The sequence below is a fragment of the Bombina bombina genome, chromosome 6 (genome assembly GCF_027579735.1).
Source record: "Bombina bombina isolate aBomBom1 chromosome 6, aBomBom1.pri, whole genome shotgun sequence".
NCBI lineage: Eukaryota > Metazoa > Chordata > Amphibia > Anura > Bombinatoridae > Bombina > Bombina bombina.
This window is the reverse complement of record NC_069504.1, coordinates 262,029,335-262,048,162: the sequence shown is the minus strand read 5'-3', so window position 1 is coordinate 262,048,162 and position 18,828 is coordinate 262,029,335. Positions and strand designations below refer to the sequence as shown.

The following is an 18,828-nucleotide window of genomic DNA, read 5'->3' as shown; positions in this document are numbered from 1 at the left end:
CCTGTTATGCGTTTTCTACAAGTATGGTAATACATGAAAATATGTTTTTATAAAAAATGTAAAAAAAAGCTTTAGCTTGTAAGTCTAAAATAAGACACAAATATTTTTAAACAAGAGGAGCATTTAATTAACAGTCATCCGCTGGCCTAGAGGAGCGCAACATGATATAAGTCAGTAAACATTAAAGAAAAATCTCGTAAACATGGGTTAAACGCTGGTCACAGTCTCTTTGATATAAAATTAGTCACACTGTTTTATAGCATAATATCTTTTAAGTATAAGATGAACCGTTTACCTGCTTTAGATTCTACTAATCATGAAATGCTTTGTGACTTACGGTGCAAAACCACTAATGAGAAGATTTTCAGATGCTTTGATGTTTGGAGCAGGGAAGGACTTGTAGCTGTAAAAAAACAAATACTAGGTTTGTTGAAGATTAGTCCAGCTATTATTACAATATACTGTACTTGAAACATAAGAGATTTTGGAGGCACTAGCTTAGACATGAATTGTTTTGCATTCTTACAGACTGAGGTTTTACAAAGGTTTTGAGCTATAGCTAAGATGGTTTGTATGGGAACAGTAAGCATAATGTTTATTCAAACACAATGTAACCGTGCAATAGTATACTACTATATTTTAGGTTTTCCATATTTTTTCTCTAATAACATTTGCCCTTGTTTAGGTGCAACAAACTAAAACATTTTGGGGTAGATTACAAGTGAGGCACAAACGTTTTTCGCGAGGAGTTTTAATTGCGCTGCTATTACAAGTTGAGTGAAATCACAATCGTGATTTATGCTACAATTGTTACTGCAATCTCAGAGCTGTGGTTAACTGTTTTACGAAACTAAAAAGTTGTACAAAACACATAAAAATTACATTACAAAGTACAATTCTCATAATAGCACCAGCTAATAAAAATTATTCCAAAAAAATATTGCACAAAAAGTTTATAAGGGCTCAAAGATATGAGATCTCGTGTGTTAGAAAAAAAAAAAGTTGCCAAAGTACTCTAACATATAGATACATAGGTATAAATATTTAAAAAACAAAAACAAAAAAACCCATCAGATAAATAAATGTAGAAATATTTAATTATGAATAAATAGAACATTTTCCGTTATGTTAAGAACATTGGAACATGAAATATTCATATTTTCATGTTGAGTTAGCACAGTTGCAAAAATGCGATCGTGTTTGTGCGAAAGCTGGGTGTTAGTTTCTTTTTCTTTTTTTCCCACTTTCTTTTCTCTATGGACTTCTATTGAAGAATACGTCAACGCGCTTGCGATATTGGATGTTCAGATTTTTGTGCTAGTCGGGTTACTGCTTGTGCAAAATATATATTTTTTTTAACTTGTAATACGAGTGCAACCCGACTAGTGCAAAATACCGCGCCACTTGTAATCTAGCCCTTAAAAGAGAATAGGGTTCTTGCAATGACTGGAAAAAATACAAATAATTAATTTTAATTATTTTTTTTTTTTTAAGGCAGGGACCTGTGGGTTATTGTTGTGGGAAAATATCCAGCTGAGCATAAGATTGGCATTCCAGAATTGAAGTATGTTGCAAACATGCATGGTGATGAGGTATGTATCATATTCTAAGGGAAAAGAATTATAAAACATCTGCTATGCAGCATTTTTAGACGCCTGTTCTGTGTTACATATGAATTTTACTATGTATATAACATGATCACTTAATGAAACCCCACACTCAAAATATGGAGATAGAGATTTAGTAAAAACAAATAAAAGTTGAAAATTTTGCATGAATCACAATTTTAAATTCTGAAACTTGTACACAACTAAAATAAGATAAACAGAAAGTTTGTTTTTTATTTAAGTCAAGTAAAATAACATTAATGAAATGAGACAAAACAATATGAAATTGTTAATTTCAAACTTGTTGATTTGATTTGGCACATTGGGCATTGATCATTAATACTGAGTTAATACCATGCGAGGCACCCATCAAATTCCTCATGAAAGGTCCGTTTCTTTCATTTGTTTTACTTGTTTAACAGTTCCAAGTACAAGACCAGATTTTCCTTTTTACATCCTATAAATAAATTAGATGACTTAAAGGGATATAAAAGTGCAAAAATAAAATGCTGTAATATGTAAGAGAATTTTATTATTGTACTATGTCAGCTTCAAAGCAGCAATGCACTACTAATAGCTAGATGAACACATCTGATGTGCCAATGACAAGAGACATGTGTAGCCACCAATCATCAGTTAGCTCTCAGTAGTGTAAGATAGGTACATATATATTTGTTTTCTCAACAAATGATACCAAGATAAAAAAAAAAGTACATTTGACTATAGAAGTGAATTTAAAAGTGCATTAAAATAAAATACCCTATCTGAATTATGCCAGTTTAATTTTGACTTTCCTATCCCTTTTAACGAATTTAAATCGAAGCATTACTAATGGGTTGCAAGCTGTATTCAAAGTTTTCACACTAAGGGCCCCATGTTGAGAAGCTGTCCGCACGCCTTGGCTGCATCAAGGCATCGGATCTGTTCATCCGCTGGCCCGTACGCATCATAACACACTCCGCTGAGTCTGTAATGCCCGCCCCTTCACCCGCATGAGAGAAGGGACTGTCAATCACAGAGGTGTCAACCTCAGAGGTGGTGAATAGTGTAAGAAGCAGCGGTCTAATGACTGCTGCTTCTTACATTGCGGGAAACAGGCTCACATGTGCGAACCTGCCCTGCAAGGGCTCCGGAGCAGCTTATGCTGCTTCGTACATAGAGCCTTAAAACTTTAAAGGGACATAAAGCCCACATTTTTTTATTTTATGATTCAAATATAGCATGCATTTTTAAACAGCTTTCCAATTTACTTCTATAATCAATGTTGCTTCATTCTCTTGGTTTTCTTTTATTGAAGGAGCAGCGATGCACTACCGGGAGCTAGCTGAGCACATCAGTAAGCTATTGTGAAATGATGCATATACAGTATGTGCAGCCACCAATCAGCAGCTAGATCCCAGCCCCTGAGCCTACCTAGGTTTGCTTTTCAACTAATTATACCAAGAGAACTAAGCAAATTATATAATAGAAGTAAATTGCAAAGTTGTTTAAATTGTATGTTTTAACTGAATCATGAAAGAATAAAATTTGGGTTTCGTGTCCTTTTAAGTTGATTGTAATGGTTTCTATGTATTTATGTTACTACCGCAGCTTATAACTGAAATATTTTGTTGTTTCCATTAATATATACTCTGTTTGGCAAACTAATAGCAAAAATGATTTATTCAACTGTGATGCTCCATGGACGTCTAACATTTGGTCCCCTACCTCAAAAGACCATTTGCTATAAGAGTGTAGGATTGTGGGCAGTGTCCATTGCTTGACCACCATTAAAACATTAAGGGCTAGATTTATTAAGCCCTACGGCAGCAAGTTCTCTCAAGAACTTGCTCGCCGTGATTTATCAAGCAGCGGTCACCAGACCGCTGCTTCCCTAACATCTACGCCACCTCTACGCCACCTCTATTGTGGCGAAATTCAATCTCCTCGGTCGAGTCCGACCGAGGAGATTGACAGCTCCTGCCCGTGCGTGATTGGCTGTGCGCGGGCAGGGGGCAGGATTGCACGCGAGCGCAAAATTGCGCTCGTGTGGAATGTTAATTACCGGCGGGTAATTTCGCCCCGCCACAGGTGAGCTGAGGCGTACAGGGGCGCATATACGCGCCCCTGTATGCCTCAGCGTTGATAAATCTAGCCCTAAAAGTAGTCAATGTGCCATTTGGATTGGGGTTTGCATTTGAATCAAGGTATAAGAATAAAAAGAAAAAATACTATAATTGATCTTTAAATTTCATCTCATTCTACAACACAAATAGTTTATTACCCCGTCTATGAAGAAGTGTTAAAGGGACATAAACCCCCAAAAATGTATTTCATGGTAAAGATAGAGGGGCCGAATTATCAAGCTCCGAATGGACCTTGATGCCCATGTTTCCGCTAAACAGCAGTTATGAAGCAGTGGTCTAAAGATCGCTGCTCCATAACTTGTCCGCCTGCTTTGGGGCTGCAGACATCAATCCACCCGATCCTATACGATCGTGCTAATTGACACCCCCTGCTAGCGAATCTGCAGGGGGCGGCATTGCACAAGCAGTTCACAAGAACTGCTGGTGCAATGATAAATGCCGACAGCGTATGCTGTCGGCATTTATCGATGTGCGGCGGACATGATACGCTACCCTGTATCATGTCCGCTCGCACTTTCATAAATCGGCCCCAGAGTGTCAAATACTTTTTAAAATCCAAATTTATTTTTGTACTCTTTGTATCCTTTGTTGAAAAGCAGGTAAGAAGGTGTAGGAGTGTGCACGTGATTAGAGCAATATATAGCAGCAATTTTATAACTGTTATACATTAGCAATAACAGTACGTGGCAGCAATTTTTTCTGTCATGTGCTGCTCTATAAATGTACACACTGCACGCTTTCCTATCTAGTTATCTCTTCTACAAAGAATACCATGAGAATTAAGTCATTTAATAATAAAAGTAAATTGGATTTTTTTTTAAAAAATTGTATGCTCTGTTTGAATCACAAAAAAAAACCTTTTGAGTTTCATGTCCCTTTAAGTTTTGTATTATAATGTTTTTTATTGCCAAGTATTACTGATGTATACGTTTCCCTCCAAGCAGTTAAAGAAGAATATCAAAAATAAACTAAGGTTTACTACTCTCCCGCAGATGCTCTAAATAGCTAAACCTGTTTTGTTAAAGAGGCTGTGATGAATAAAGCTTATTTTTAGAATGTGAACTGATGTTGGATAAGTTTGATCATATTGTCTTGTGAGATGGGAGAATTGGATTGCCAGTGTACCTAGAAATACCTTTATTGTGTAAGCAATCTATTCTTAGGCACTGACTCATTGTCATTTAACACACTAAATATTTAACATATTTGTACCTGAATTGTGTGCACCTTTGATCTCCAAGGGAGTAGAACTACAGACACAATTACCCAGTTTTGCATAACCAACACAGTTATATTAATACACTTTTTACCTCTGTGGTTACCTTGTATCTAAGCCTCTGCAGACTGCCCCCTTATCTCAGTTCTTTTGACAGACTTGCATTCCAGGCAATTAGTGTAGCGTCAGCTACAACCCACGGGTGTGAGCACAATGTTATCTATATGGCACACATGAACTAATGCCCTCTAGCTGTGAAAGTGTCAAATGCATTGAGATAAGGGGTGGCCTTCAAGGGCTTATAAATAAGCATATGAGCTTACCTAGCTTTCAACTAAGAATAATAAGAGAACAAAGCAAAATTGATGATAAAAGTAAATTGGAAAGTTGTTTAAAATTACATGCCCTACCTGAATCATGAAACTTTATTTTGGACTTTACTGTCCCTTCAAATGAAACTTTCAGTCTGTAAATGAAAATGTACGTATCAAGTTGCAAGGACAATACAGTCATGGGGGCCCATTTATCAAAGGGCTTGCGGACCTGATCCGACACTGCGGATCAGGTCCGCAAGACCTCGCTAAATGCGGAGAGCAATACGCTCTCCACATTTAACATTGCACCAGCAGCTCACAAGAGCTGCTGGTGCAACGCCGCCCCCTGCTGACTCGCGGCCAATCGGCCGCCAGCAGGGAGCTGTCAATCAACCCGATCGTATTCGATCGGGTTGATTTCCGGCGGTTCCTGTCCGCCTGCTCAGAGCAGGCGGACAGGGTTATGAAGCAGCGGTCTTTAGACCGCTGCTTCATAACTTGTGTTTCTGGCGAGTCTGAAGACTCGCCAGAAACACGGCCCTTCAAGCTCCATACGGAGCTTGATAAATGGGCCTGTTAGTCTCTTGGCTGTAGCTAAAACAGAGAATGTTGTACAATTGTGTTTTATTTATAAAACTAACAGGAAGTTTGTGTTTGTGCACAATTAGCCAACTGAACAGATAGAACCTCTGTTCATAGAACTAGCATACTAAACAAGCGTAATAACAAAATCTGAGTTTTTATACTTAAAAAAAAAAGCAAACATTTGTGTTTCAGGTACACTATGCATTTTTAACAGACCTTTTTGTCTATTTACTTCTGTTGTCAAATTTACTTTGTTCTCTTGGTATCGTTTGTTGAAAAACATACATAGGAAGGCTCAGAAGCAGTAGTGCACTACTGGGAGCTAGCTGGTGATTGTTGGTGGCTACACACATATTCATCTTGCCATTGTCTCAACAGATGTGTTCAACTAGTTCCCGGTAGTGCATTGCTGATTTGAAGCTGACTTTGCAGGGGTTAAACACATAGTTATATGCAATAATAGAATATTTATTTTTTGTACCTCCTAATCAATCCCTACATCTGTAATTATTAATGTAATACCTGAATTTGACCCTCATAGGTGAGGAGCAGCAGGAGGGGTTGTTTTAAAACTGAGTTGCCTAAACTAACAATTGTGTAAACTAAACATTATTGGTTAAGATTAATAAATTATATAACTTGGCAAGGAACAGTAAGAATAGCAACAGTTTAAGTGGTATTTCAATAATACAAATAGTTGTTTTTTTAATATATAGTAAAACATACCTTTTTGCTTTTTTACTTAAGAGGATAGGTGATGTGGGTTACAATGGGACAGCCAATCAAGAAGGGGTTATACTTATAAGGAATTACATAGGGGGTTCAGTTAAGAGGTTGCATGAGGAAGTACTGGCAGTGGGGGATATTTATCAAAGCCTCAACTATGCTGCATTTACCGGCACCAATACGCTCGCCTAACATCGCGGCCGCAGACCTGAATACGATCTCCATATTTATAAAAAAAGATGGCAAAAAGACGGGCACCAAGTACAGGGTGATGAGCATCGGACAGTTGTTAACCAACAGTCATCGATCTTGCGTCTATTTGGCTTTTTCCCAACTTTATTTATACCCTGTCACTAAACGCCGCCACTATACTAAAATGTTTAACCCCTATCCCGCCGCTCCCGGACCCCGCCTCCACTAAATAAACGCATTAACTCCTAAACCTCTGGCCTCCCACATCACTACCATTAACTAAACCTATTAACCCCTAAACCGCCAGCCCCCCTACATCTCCATAAACTAAATGAAGCTATTAACCCCTAAACCTAACAAGCCGCTAACTTTAAATTAAAATTACAACATCCCTATCTTATAATAAATTTAAACTTACCTGTAGAATTAAAATTAACTATTTTTTAGCTATTAATTAACCTACCCTAAATATTATCCTACAATTAAATGAAACTAACAATTAAATTACCTAAATTACATAATAAAAACTGTAACCCTACTCAAATTATTTAAATATACTATTTAACCTTATTAAAAATTACTAAATTACCACAAACCCCCCCCCCCGCTAAGTTACAAAAAATAAAAAACACTAAATTACGAAAAAAACAACATTATCAAAAATAAAAAAGAATTACACCTAATCTAATAGCCCTATCAAAATAAAAAAGCCCCCCTAAAATAAAAAACCCCTAGCCTACAATAAACTACCAGTGGCCATTAAAAGGCCCTTTTGTGGTGCATTGCCCCAAAGAAATCGGCTCTTTTGCCTGTAAAAAAAATACAAACAGTAAAACCCACCTCCCAACCAACCAACCCCCCCAAATAAAAACCCCATCTAAAGTAACCTAAGCTCCCCATTGCCCTGAAAAGGGCATTTGTATGGGAATTGCCCCTAAAAGGGCATTTAGCTCTTTTACCTGCCCAGACCCTAATCTAAAAAAAAAAAAAAACACACAAAAAACCCTTAAATAAACCCAACACTAACCCCCGACGATCCACTTACAGTTATTGAAGTCCCGCTTGAAGGATCCATCCAGCCGGCAAGAAGTTTTCATCCGGGCGGCAAGAAGTCTTCATCCGGGCTCCGTCTTTCATCTTCATCCAGCCGGTGAAGTCTTTATCCGACATCTTCTATCTTCATCCATCCGGCGCAGAGCGGGTCCATCCTGAAGATATACGGCACGGAGCTCCTCTTCAATACGGTCGCCGCCGTAAACTGGAACTTGAATGCAAGTGACGTCATCCAAGATAATGACCCTTGCATTCCTATTGGCTGAAAGATTTCAATCAGGCAATAGGATTAGAGCTGCTAAAATACTATTGGCTGTTCCAATCAGCCAATAGGATGAGAGCTCAATCCTATTGGCTGATTGGAACAGCCAATAGGATGAGAGCTGCTCAAATCCTATTGGCTTTTTTAAATTAGTTTTAATTAAGTGTTTTGTAATGTGGGGGTGGTGGTTTAGGGGTTAATAGGTTTAGTAGTTACGATGTGGGGGGCTTGAGGTTTAGGGGTTAACAACTTTTATTAGTTTTGGCGATGTCAGGGAGCAACGGCTTAGGGGTTAATAGGTTTATAAAGTGTCAGAGATGTTGGGGGAGGTGGATTATGGGTTAATAGGGTTATTTAATAGTCGCGATGTGGGTGAGCGGCAGATTAGGGGTTAATACTTTTAATATAGTGTTTGCGATGCAGGACAGCTGCGGTTTAGGGGTTGATAGGAAGTTTATGGCGCTATATAAAATACCCGCACTCATTTTTTGACTGCAGAATGGACGTTGCATTACAGGCTAAAATGCTTGCGGTATAGCTATACCGCCACAACTCATAATATGCATTCCTGGCCATTCCAGCATAATGGCCAATTTTTCAGCGTTAAAAGCCGTACCACAAAACTGGTCATCTAGCCGATAGTGTGTTACTGTTAGGCATAAGGCCCATCTCCCAGACCGATATATTTAATATATATATATATATATTATTTTTTTTTAATACAATCTGACTATTTTAAATAGATCTGAACATTATACAATTCATCTTAAATGAACTCTAAGTCCCAGTATTAACACATTTTACAGTGTCCCTTTTCAGACAACATATGTGGATTCAGGCCTTCACAGTGAATTCTTTGTGTCAAAATTTGTATATCATACAAGTCTTAATTAACTACTTTCCTGTCTGAGTATATTTTAACTAAAGTACAGAATTGCGTCACCGTCACCCCAGGGGGTGGTGATCCAGGTAGGATGTATATTAAGTTAATTTAAATTAGATTTTAACCTCATATAGATCACAGAACAAAACCTCTCTTGAAGTTTCATACCTTATGGTTGGGGAACAAATGTCTGTTTTGAACTCTGAGATGTGTATTTGGTCACCTCAGGTATCCTGAAATGTATGCTAATCAGTAAGGGGGTTTTGTGTCAATTTCTGACATCAGAACTGCAATGCAAATTAATGTATCTAGCAATGGTCAAATCATATCCAAGTTTAATGTATCTAGCAATGGTCAAATCATATCCAAGTTTAATATTTCATATATAAAATAATTCTTCTATCTTATCATATATATATGTATGTTTGTGTGTATATATATATATATATATATATATATATATATATATAATTATCTAATGTCACTCAGCAATACCCTGACATTTCTTACTGAGGAGGTGACATCACTGTAATACAGTGCCTCATTGTTGTGAGTGTTGTTTCCAGTTGTTCAATAAGGGGTCCAGAGCTATGACTATTGTGGAACTGGTACCACTGTGAATCCTTGTATCCCTATGGGAACTTATTTCTCTATAGAGGAAGATCTTCTGCTCCCTCCATAGTGAGACCATTTGATTCAACTTTTTTAAAACTCTGACTACTCCATTTATTGCAGGACTCTTTAGCGCTTTGACCTTGGATCCTTACTGGAACACCTGTTGCTGAAGAAGGTGCTTTTCCACTCTACCTCCCATCAATGCCTAAGTCAGCCCATTGGGTTAGCTTACTCTGTCAACATTTTTGTTACTAATATATGTACTTCCTGCAGCATTTAAGCTTCAATTATCTGCTGTGAAACTTATAATTTCTATCATCCAATAGTTTGCTGTGCTGTCTGCTGGTTCCACAATTGAAAAGGTTCTTAGTGGTGGTTTTGGATCTTTGGTGCAGTTTCCACTTCTACCGCCAAGTGGCACATGTATGTGCTGGAGATCCCTGGAGAGAGGGTCCTGTAAAGAAATTACTTGGTACCTGGGAAGTAAATGGAAAGAATAGCCTGCCAGAATTACTTGGGGTCCTAAATATTCATTAGAGTGTCAGCTCCAGCTTTCTTTTGTACAAGCAAAACACAACACAAATTCCTTTCCTTCTGCCTGATTGTTAGATTCTCTGATATAAATGTCTATGTTAGCATTCCTCCTCTGGAGTCATCTGCTATATTAATTACTCTGGATTTGGTAATAGGGAATCCAGATGTGAACCACTCATTCATATGTCTAGTAGGATACAGCTCCACTCTAAAGTCCCTTTTAACGACAATATCCACAAACTGGTACTTATGGGGTTAAATACTTTTTTTCTTCAAAGGGGAATTGAGTCCCTTAGGTTTAAAGGACCAATAAATACAGTAGATTTGCATAATTAACAAATGTATGATAGAGACAATGCAATAGCACTTAGAGCTTGATTTATCAAGCTGCATCGAACAGGGGTGCACATACGCGACCCTGTTTGCCTCAGCTCGCCTCTGGCGGGCAGAATTCCACTGCGAGAATTCAGCATTGCACACGAGTGCTATTTTGCGCTCACATGTAATCCCGCCCCCTGCCCGTGCACAGGAGCTCTTGATCTCCCTGGTCGGACGAGACAGAAGAGATTGAAATTCGCCACCTAAGAATTTCAGTGGCGAAAGGTTAGGGAAGCAGCGGTCTCTTGTGAGAACCTGCAGTCGTAGGCTGTCACTCCAGTATCACAAGACAGCCATTAGCCAATCACAAATGCATACATGTATATTCTGTGAATTCTTGCTCATGCACAGTAGAAGCTGGTGACCCAAAAATTGTAAATAAAAAAAGACTGTGCACATTTTGTTAATGAAAGTAAATTGGAAAGTTGTTTAGAATTGCATGCTCTATCTGAATCATGAAAGTTTAATTTTTACTTATGCCCCTTCAACAACTGCACTTTAAATGAGCATTGACTTGTTAAACAAGCTATGACAGCTTTAATCTTTTTCAATTTAGTGTATATCTTTCCTGTGTGTAAATATATATATATATATATATATATATATATATATATATATACACACACACACACACACATATATATATATATATATATATATATATATATACAAAACACACACACACGCACACATATATATATATATATATATATATACACACATACACACACACACACACACACACACACATATATATATATATATATATATATATATATATACAAAACACACACAGTCAAAAACGGAGATGTGCGCTCAATAAGCTTGAGGAATAGTCAAAGTAGAATGAGCCCAGGCAGGAGGTTGAATAAAAACCAAAATTTTATTAGAACATACTTAAAAAAATAGAAATAAGGACCAAGTACAGAAAGTCCTGATAAAAAGCCAGCAGTGACTCAGAACAGTCAGGTTAGTGAACTGATCCTCCTGCAGACATGTTTCGTGCGCATGCGCACTTGTTCACTGCTTACCTGAGGATCAGTTCAGGTACTTCTTAAAGGCAAAAAATTTAACACACAATTAACATTTACTGAACCTGATTGGCTACCTAAGGACACATGACTTAATAGTAGTATATCCTGTCTGACATTTTCAATTCTGTGCATTCTACTTGCCTGACAACAATAGATAATTATAGACAAATGATATGTTACTCTGATCCACCAATCTATAATAACAATTTGCAAATGTTACAGTTCAATTTGATTCTACAATTTTATCCCCAAACAGTGAAAGTCAGACATAAAAGCTGCTTATTGTGACTATTATTTTTGAAATTCCTATATAAAACTATAGGTAATTAAATAAATAAATAAATAGGGTGTAGTTGTTTAAACTCAAATCTCCAGAGTTTTAGCACCGCTTGCATGATAGATATCATGATGCACACATTACAAGCGCATATTATGTATATTTTCTGCTGTTTACTTAAATAAATAAAAAGTTAAAATATTAGAAAGCAAAAAACCCTAGACTAATCACTTTCTCAGCCTTTCAATCAAAGATGAAAAAGAGTGAGAAAACTCAGACAAAAATATAGATATAGAGCCTATCAACTTATTTGGTGTGATCTGTGGACTCTAAACATAGGTCCAAATAGTATACTTTAGGTGAATACATCAAGATCCCGTCTGATGTTTAACCCTTCAGGTTCACTTGTCTGAAGGGTGAACATCCAAAAAATGTCCTTCTTATTAAGTAAGGTTTCCCTATTGCCTCCTCTCTTCCATTTTGGGATGTGATCAATTCCTTGTATTTTTAAAGATGAGACATCTGAGTTATGATTTACTTTAAAATGTCTGGACACAGGGGTATCACTCTCCTCATCATCTATTGACCTCAAATGCTGCAAAAATCTGTCTTTTAACGATCTTTTTGTTTTACCTGTGTATTGGATTTTACATATATCACAGGTAAGGAGATAAACAACGTGAGTTGTTGCACAATTGATGTAATATCTGATGTCATATTCTTTGTTCGTTGTACTAGAAGCAAATTTATTGCCTTCATACACAAAACTACATGTTTTGCAGATAGGGCGTCTGCATCTGAAACATCCCTGTCTTTGTTTCAGCCAACATTTATTGGTTTTGGTTTTAACATCAGATGGAGAAAGATAGTTAGCTAAGGTCTTAGCTTTTTTAGGGATAAAATCACATCCAAATTTCAAAATTTCTTTAATGGTCGGGTCAGAGTATAGAATGGGAAGTGATTCTCTGATGGTGTCACAAATCCTATTATATTCAACACTAAAGGTGGTGATAAATTTAATTTTGTTAGGTTCTGCACTTTTTTCTTTCTTTTTTTTCGGTCTATATTGTAACAATTCTTCTCTGGGAATTAAATCAACACTTGCTTTTGCTTTTAGTAATGAGTTCTCCTTATATCCTCTCTGTTGGAATCTGTCTGTTGCTTCTCTAGCCTGCTTTTGATATTCTTCCTCTGTTGTACAATTTCTTTTAATGTGGGTATACTCCTCTTTGGGTATACCCCGCAAAACATGCCGTGGATGGCATGAGTCAAACTTTAACAGCGTGTTGCCTGCTGTTTCTTTCCTATACATCCTGGTTTGGATAAATGATCCTATGTTTCCCCCCTGGACAGTTAGGTCCAGAAAGTTAACACTACTGGCACTATGCATGCCTGTGAATTCTAAGCCTACTTCATTGCAGTTGAGATATCTACAGAAGCGATCTGCTTCATTTTCGTCACATTCCAAGATGAAAAACAAGTCATCTATGTAACGATAATAATGAATTATAATGTCTTTTAACGGGTTCCTATCCCCAAAGACGTGGGACAGCTCCCACCAACCCATAAACAGGTTGGCATAGGAGGGGGCAAATTTTGCCCCCATAGCTGTCCCACGTCTCTGGAGATAGTAGTCCGTTTGAAACATAAAAAAATTGTGAGTTAGAAGATACTCAACTGCATTGAGTAAAAAAACTTTAGTTGCTTCCTCGAATTCACAGGCAGAGTTAATGAAGAACTCTATGGCATTAAGACCTTTCGAATGGTCTATAGATGTATACAAAGATGTGACATCAATAACCATTAATCTGTAATTATCCTTCCATTCAACTTTGTCAATTTTATTTACAAATGAGGTAGTGTCCTGTATGTAACTTGGCAGCTGGACAACTAAGGGCTGCAAAAAAGTATCAATAAGCTCGGATAGGGCCTCATTTAGAGACCCTATTCCAGCAATGATAGGTTTGCCGGGAGGAGACTGGGAATCTTTATGCAGTTTAGGAAAATGATGGAAAATAGGCGTAATGGGATGAGAAACTAACAATTTTTCCTCAACTGACTGCGAGATGATGTTGTTGTGACGTGCATATTTTATAATGTTGGTAATTTCTCTCTGAAACTTATTAGTTGGATTATCCTTCAACCTAAGATAAACATCTTTTTGATTCAATTGTCTGTGTGCCTCAGCAATGTAGTCGTCCTTATTTAGAACGACCACATTGCCACCCTTATCTGATGGCCTAACTACAATATTGTCCATTGTAGACAATTCTCGTAGGGCGACTTTTTCCTTTTGTGTAAGATTAGTATGTCTTGTTTGTCTTGTTTTGGTCACTTGCTGATCTAAATCTCTTAATCTAATTTCTACCGTTTTTTGAAAGATGTCTATCACTTTCGATCTTGCTTTATAGGGGTAAAATGTACTTTTGTTTTTTATATGTTTTAGAGAGACATCACTTTCTTTTAATCCCTCATTCTGAGTATCATTCCCCTCTTGCAACAGTTTGTTTAAATCCCTTAGGGTATTTAATTCGGAGAAATTAAGATCGCTTACAGGACCTACATTGTGTATTGCTGCATCATATTCAATGCTAAGGTCTGCTTCGTTTTCAACCTCCCCCTCTTTTCTGAAAAAGTGCTTTTGCAAAGTAATTTTTCTAGTAAATCTATTAATGTCTAGGATGGTTTCAAATACATTAAAATGGTTAGAAGGCACAAAATTTAGTCCCTTAGACAATACATTTACTTGACTAGAAGTTAAAGTTACAGAAGACAAATTGACAACACTGTTATCTTTTAAGCATATTTCTTCATTTATTTCTGTGATCTCGTTCTGTATCCCATTCTCTTGTTTCTCTGGGTATCGCTTGTTTCTATGACAGCCGCCCCGGCATCCTCTATGTGTTTTTTTCTGACTGCCTGAGTGGCCAGATCCTGCCCATTTTTTGACTGTTCAGTCGAATTATCACTATGGTAGGGTACCTCAGTTGCCTGGAACACTGCTGCTGTCATCCCTGTGTCATTTGCATCACCATCAGAAGAGTCAGACTCATATTCCGTATCGGAAAATGTGACACTTTTACCCTTCTTGTTTGCTCTCCAATTTGAGATCTTATTTTTGTTGTTCCTTCTGTAACCCTTCCTAGATGTGTATATATATAATAGCAAGTGGGGAAGGATCCAAACGGATGGGTTCCGTATCCAGCAAAAACTTCACACAGCAGGAATATATAATCCGTTTAATGTGTAAATAACCAAATGTTTCAGCCCTCACATGGGCTTTTGTCAATGGTAAACATAAGCCAGGACAGACAGTGCTAAGTGTAATGCCCCCAAACCAATATTAAAGCTACTAGAAAATGAACCGGCTGCCTAATACCTGAAATATGGAAAAACTGAAAGGTCCCCACTAATTTATTTACAAACCAATCTGAGAACAGACAATATCATCAAACTCTCTTTTGTCTAACCAAGGGGGGAAGAACATTTATTATTTTTATTATTATCAATTTTTTGGGGACTGTTTTATAATGAATTTTAAGAATTGGAAAACCTTTCATCTCAATAGTGAATATTTGGATATGCGTGTATCTAGGAATTTAGGTCAACTAATTTTGTGGTTATAAATATATGAGATGTCACTACTGTAATATGTGGTGATAACTGATATTATACATCCTCTGTCAAGTATATTGATACATATCTGTAATCTCTCACCTGAACAGTGCGCTCTGATACCATCCTTTTCACACACACACACACACACACACACACACACACACACACACACACACACACACACACACACATATATATATATATATAATAGGCTATTCATGCTTCATTTGTCATCCTGCCTGAAGAAGGACCCTTTTGTCCTGAAAACTCACATATTGGGCCAGCTCAGAAACTGTCACATTTTCATTTTTTAATGATTTTCATTGCAAAACATGTGTCCTTATGTACTTCTTTATATCATTATATGTATCAATAGATATATTTCTTTAAATATAAAATAGAATTTATGGAGACCCATGTACATGTAAATGCATAATTTAATTTAATTTGCAAGCAACACATTGTTATGTTTTCCATAACACAGCACAAAATGAGCTAGGGTCCAGTACAGGCAAGTTGCCATTCTTATTGCTCTTGATGATGAGAGATTAGAACATTCCGTTTGTAGCAATTAAGGACTGAAATTAAATCCCATTTAATAAATCATATACATATGATATATGCATGTATATACATATATAGATTTATTAAATTGTCATCAGGATTGTTAAAGCTATATATCTAAGATAATGTTTTATAAAGCATCTTCTTCTCAATACAGCATCATTATGACAATGTCTTTATCAAAAGACACCAAACTCAAATTTGAAATAGGGAGAAATACTTGTGGTTGGCTTTGCTTATGAATCATCAATGAATCCTGAGATCGCCATCTAGTGGAAGATCAGTATACAGACAATATATAAGAATTATTAAAATGTATTATACTGTCGTGGTTATTTTAAGAAACTTTAAACTCAAAATTCTGCTTGCTTTTCCTATAATTCCTGAATTGAAGTTTTTCTACTTCCCTCGGAATCTTGACCCTCCTACATCCTGCACAGTAATTGCCTGATATGTGCAGATGTTCATTTATAACTTTCCTAATGACTTCTGCAAAGAACATAAGATGAACAGGTGTGTTTGTGTCCGGACTGCAAATTTTTCTAAGAAAATTACTATTTTAAATGTTTTTTAAAATATTTTTATTTTGTATGTAGATCTTTTGCAATGCAAAACAATGTCTTCAAGTCATGAGTCTGGGCTTTTATTTTTAAAGGAATAACAATGGGCAAAATACCTTGGCATGGTTTTTGACTATTAAATCACAATCGGACAGATTACGAGTTTTGCGGTAAGAGGGGTGCGTTGTTAACTTGCACATTATTCTCACCGCTCACTTCCCTACAGTGCTGGTATTACAGGTTTTCCTAAACCCGGCGTTAAAAGACAAGAAGTGAGCGTAGAGCAAACTTGTGCTCCATACCGCACTCCAATACCAGCGCTGCTTAAGTCAGCGGTGAGCTGGTTGTACGTGCTCGTGCACAATTTCACCATAGACATCAATGGGGAGAGCTGGCTGAAAGACCTGCAAAAAAGCAGAGTTTAGCTCAGTAACGTAGCCCCATTGATTCCAATGGGGAAACTCATTTTATGTTTACACCTAACACCCTAACATGAACCCCGAGTCTAAACACCCCTAATCTTACACTTATTAACCCCTAATCTGCTGCCCCTGACATCGCTGCCACCTACATTAATCTTATTAACCCCTAATCTGCCGCTCCGGACATCGCCGCCACTATAATAAACATATTAACCCCTAAACCGCCGCACTCCCGCCTCGCAAACACTAGTTAAATATTATTGACCCCTAATCTGGCGCCCCTAACATCGCCGCCACCTACCTACATTTATTAACCCCTAATCTGCCGCCGCCAATGTCGCCGCCACTATACTAAAGTTATTAACCCCTAATCCTAAATCTAACCCTAACCCCCCCTAACTTAAATATAATTAAAATAAATCTAAATGAAACTTACTATTAATAACTAAATAATTCCTATTTAAAACTAAATAGCTGTAAAATAAACCCTAAGATAGCTACAATATTACTAATAGTTACATTGTAGCTATCTTAGGTTTTATTTTTATTTTACAGGCAAGTTTGTATATATTTTAACTAGGTAGAATAGTTACTAAATAGTTATTAACTATTTAATAACTACCTAGCTAAAATAAATACAAATTTACCTGTAAAATAAAACCTAACCTGCCTTACAATAAAACCTAACCTAACCCTACAAGTAAATAAATTCCCTAAATTGAATACAATTAACTAAATTCAATACAATTAGCTAAATTACAAACAAAAAAAACACTAAATTACAGAAAATAAAAAGCAAATTACAAGATCTTTAAACTAATTACACTTATTCTAATAGCCCTATAAAAAAATTAAAAAAAACCTAGCCTAAACTAAACTACCAATAGCCCTTAAAAGGGCCTTTTGCGGGGCATTGTCCCAAATAAATCAGCTCTTTTACCTTTAAAAAAAATACAAACAACCACCCCAACAGTAAAACCCACCACCCTTAGAACCAACCCCCCAAATAAAACCCTAACTAAAAAAAACCTAAGCCCCCCATTGCCCTGAAAAGGGCATTTGGATGGGCATTGCCCTTAAAAGGGCATTTAGCTCTATTGCAGCCCAAACCCCTAATCTAAAAATAAAACCCACCCAATACACCCTTAAAAAATCCTAACACTAACCCCCGAAGATCCACTTACAGTTTTGAAGAGCTGACATCCATCCTCAACGAAGCCGGGAGAAGTCTTCATCCAAGCGGCAAGATGTCCTCAACGAAGCCAGCAGAAGTGGTCCTCCAGACGGCAGAAGTCTTCACCCAGATGGCATCTTCTATCTTCATCCTTCCGACGCAGAGCGGCTCCATCTTCAAGACATCCGGCGCGGAGCATCCTCTTCAATCGACGGCTTCTTCTACAATGAAGGTTCCTTTAAATTACGTAATCCAAGATGGCATCCCTTAGATTCCGATTGGCTGATAGAATTCTATCAGCCAATCAGAATTAAGGTTGAAAAAATCCTATTGGCTGATGCAATCAGCCAATAGGATTGAGCTTGCATTCTATTGGCTGATTGGAACAGCCAATAGAATGCGAGCTCAATCCTATTATCTGATTGGAATTCTAAGGGACGCCATCTTGGATGACGTCATTTAAAGGAACCTTCATTGTAGAAGAAGCCGTCGATTGAAGAGGATGCTCAGCGCCTGGGTGAAGACTTCTGCCCCGTCTGGAGGACCACTTCTGCCTGCTTCGTTGTGGACATCTTGCCGATTTGATGAAGACCTCTCCCGGCTTCGTTGAGGATGGATGTCGGCTCTTGAAAACTGTAAGTGGATCTTCAGGCGTTAGTGTTAGGATTTTTTAAGCGTGAATTGGGTG

At 37.2% G+C, this 18,828-nt stretch overlaps 1 protein-coding gene across 2 annotated transcripts in view; it reads left to right on the top strand.

Annotated features, from left to right (window-relative positions):
* LOC128662831 (carboxypeptidase M) overlaps window positions 1-18,828 on the top strand; it is a 281,631-nt gene that overhangs the window by 123,837 nt on the left and 138,966 nt on the right. For both annotated transcript variants that reach the window (XM_053716817.1, XM_053716816.1), the window contains exon 3: window positions 1,495-1,592. In XM_053716817.1, the coding sequence (XP_053572792.1) occupies window positions 1,495-1,592 (98 nt within the window). The remainder of the gene's footprint in view (window positions 1-1,494; window positions 1,593-18,828) is intronic.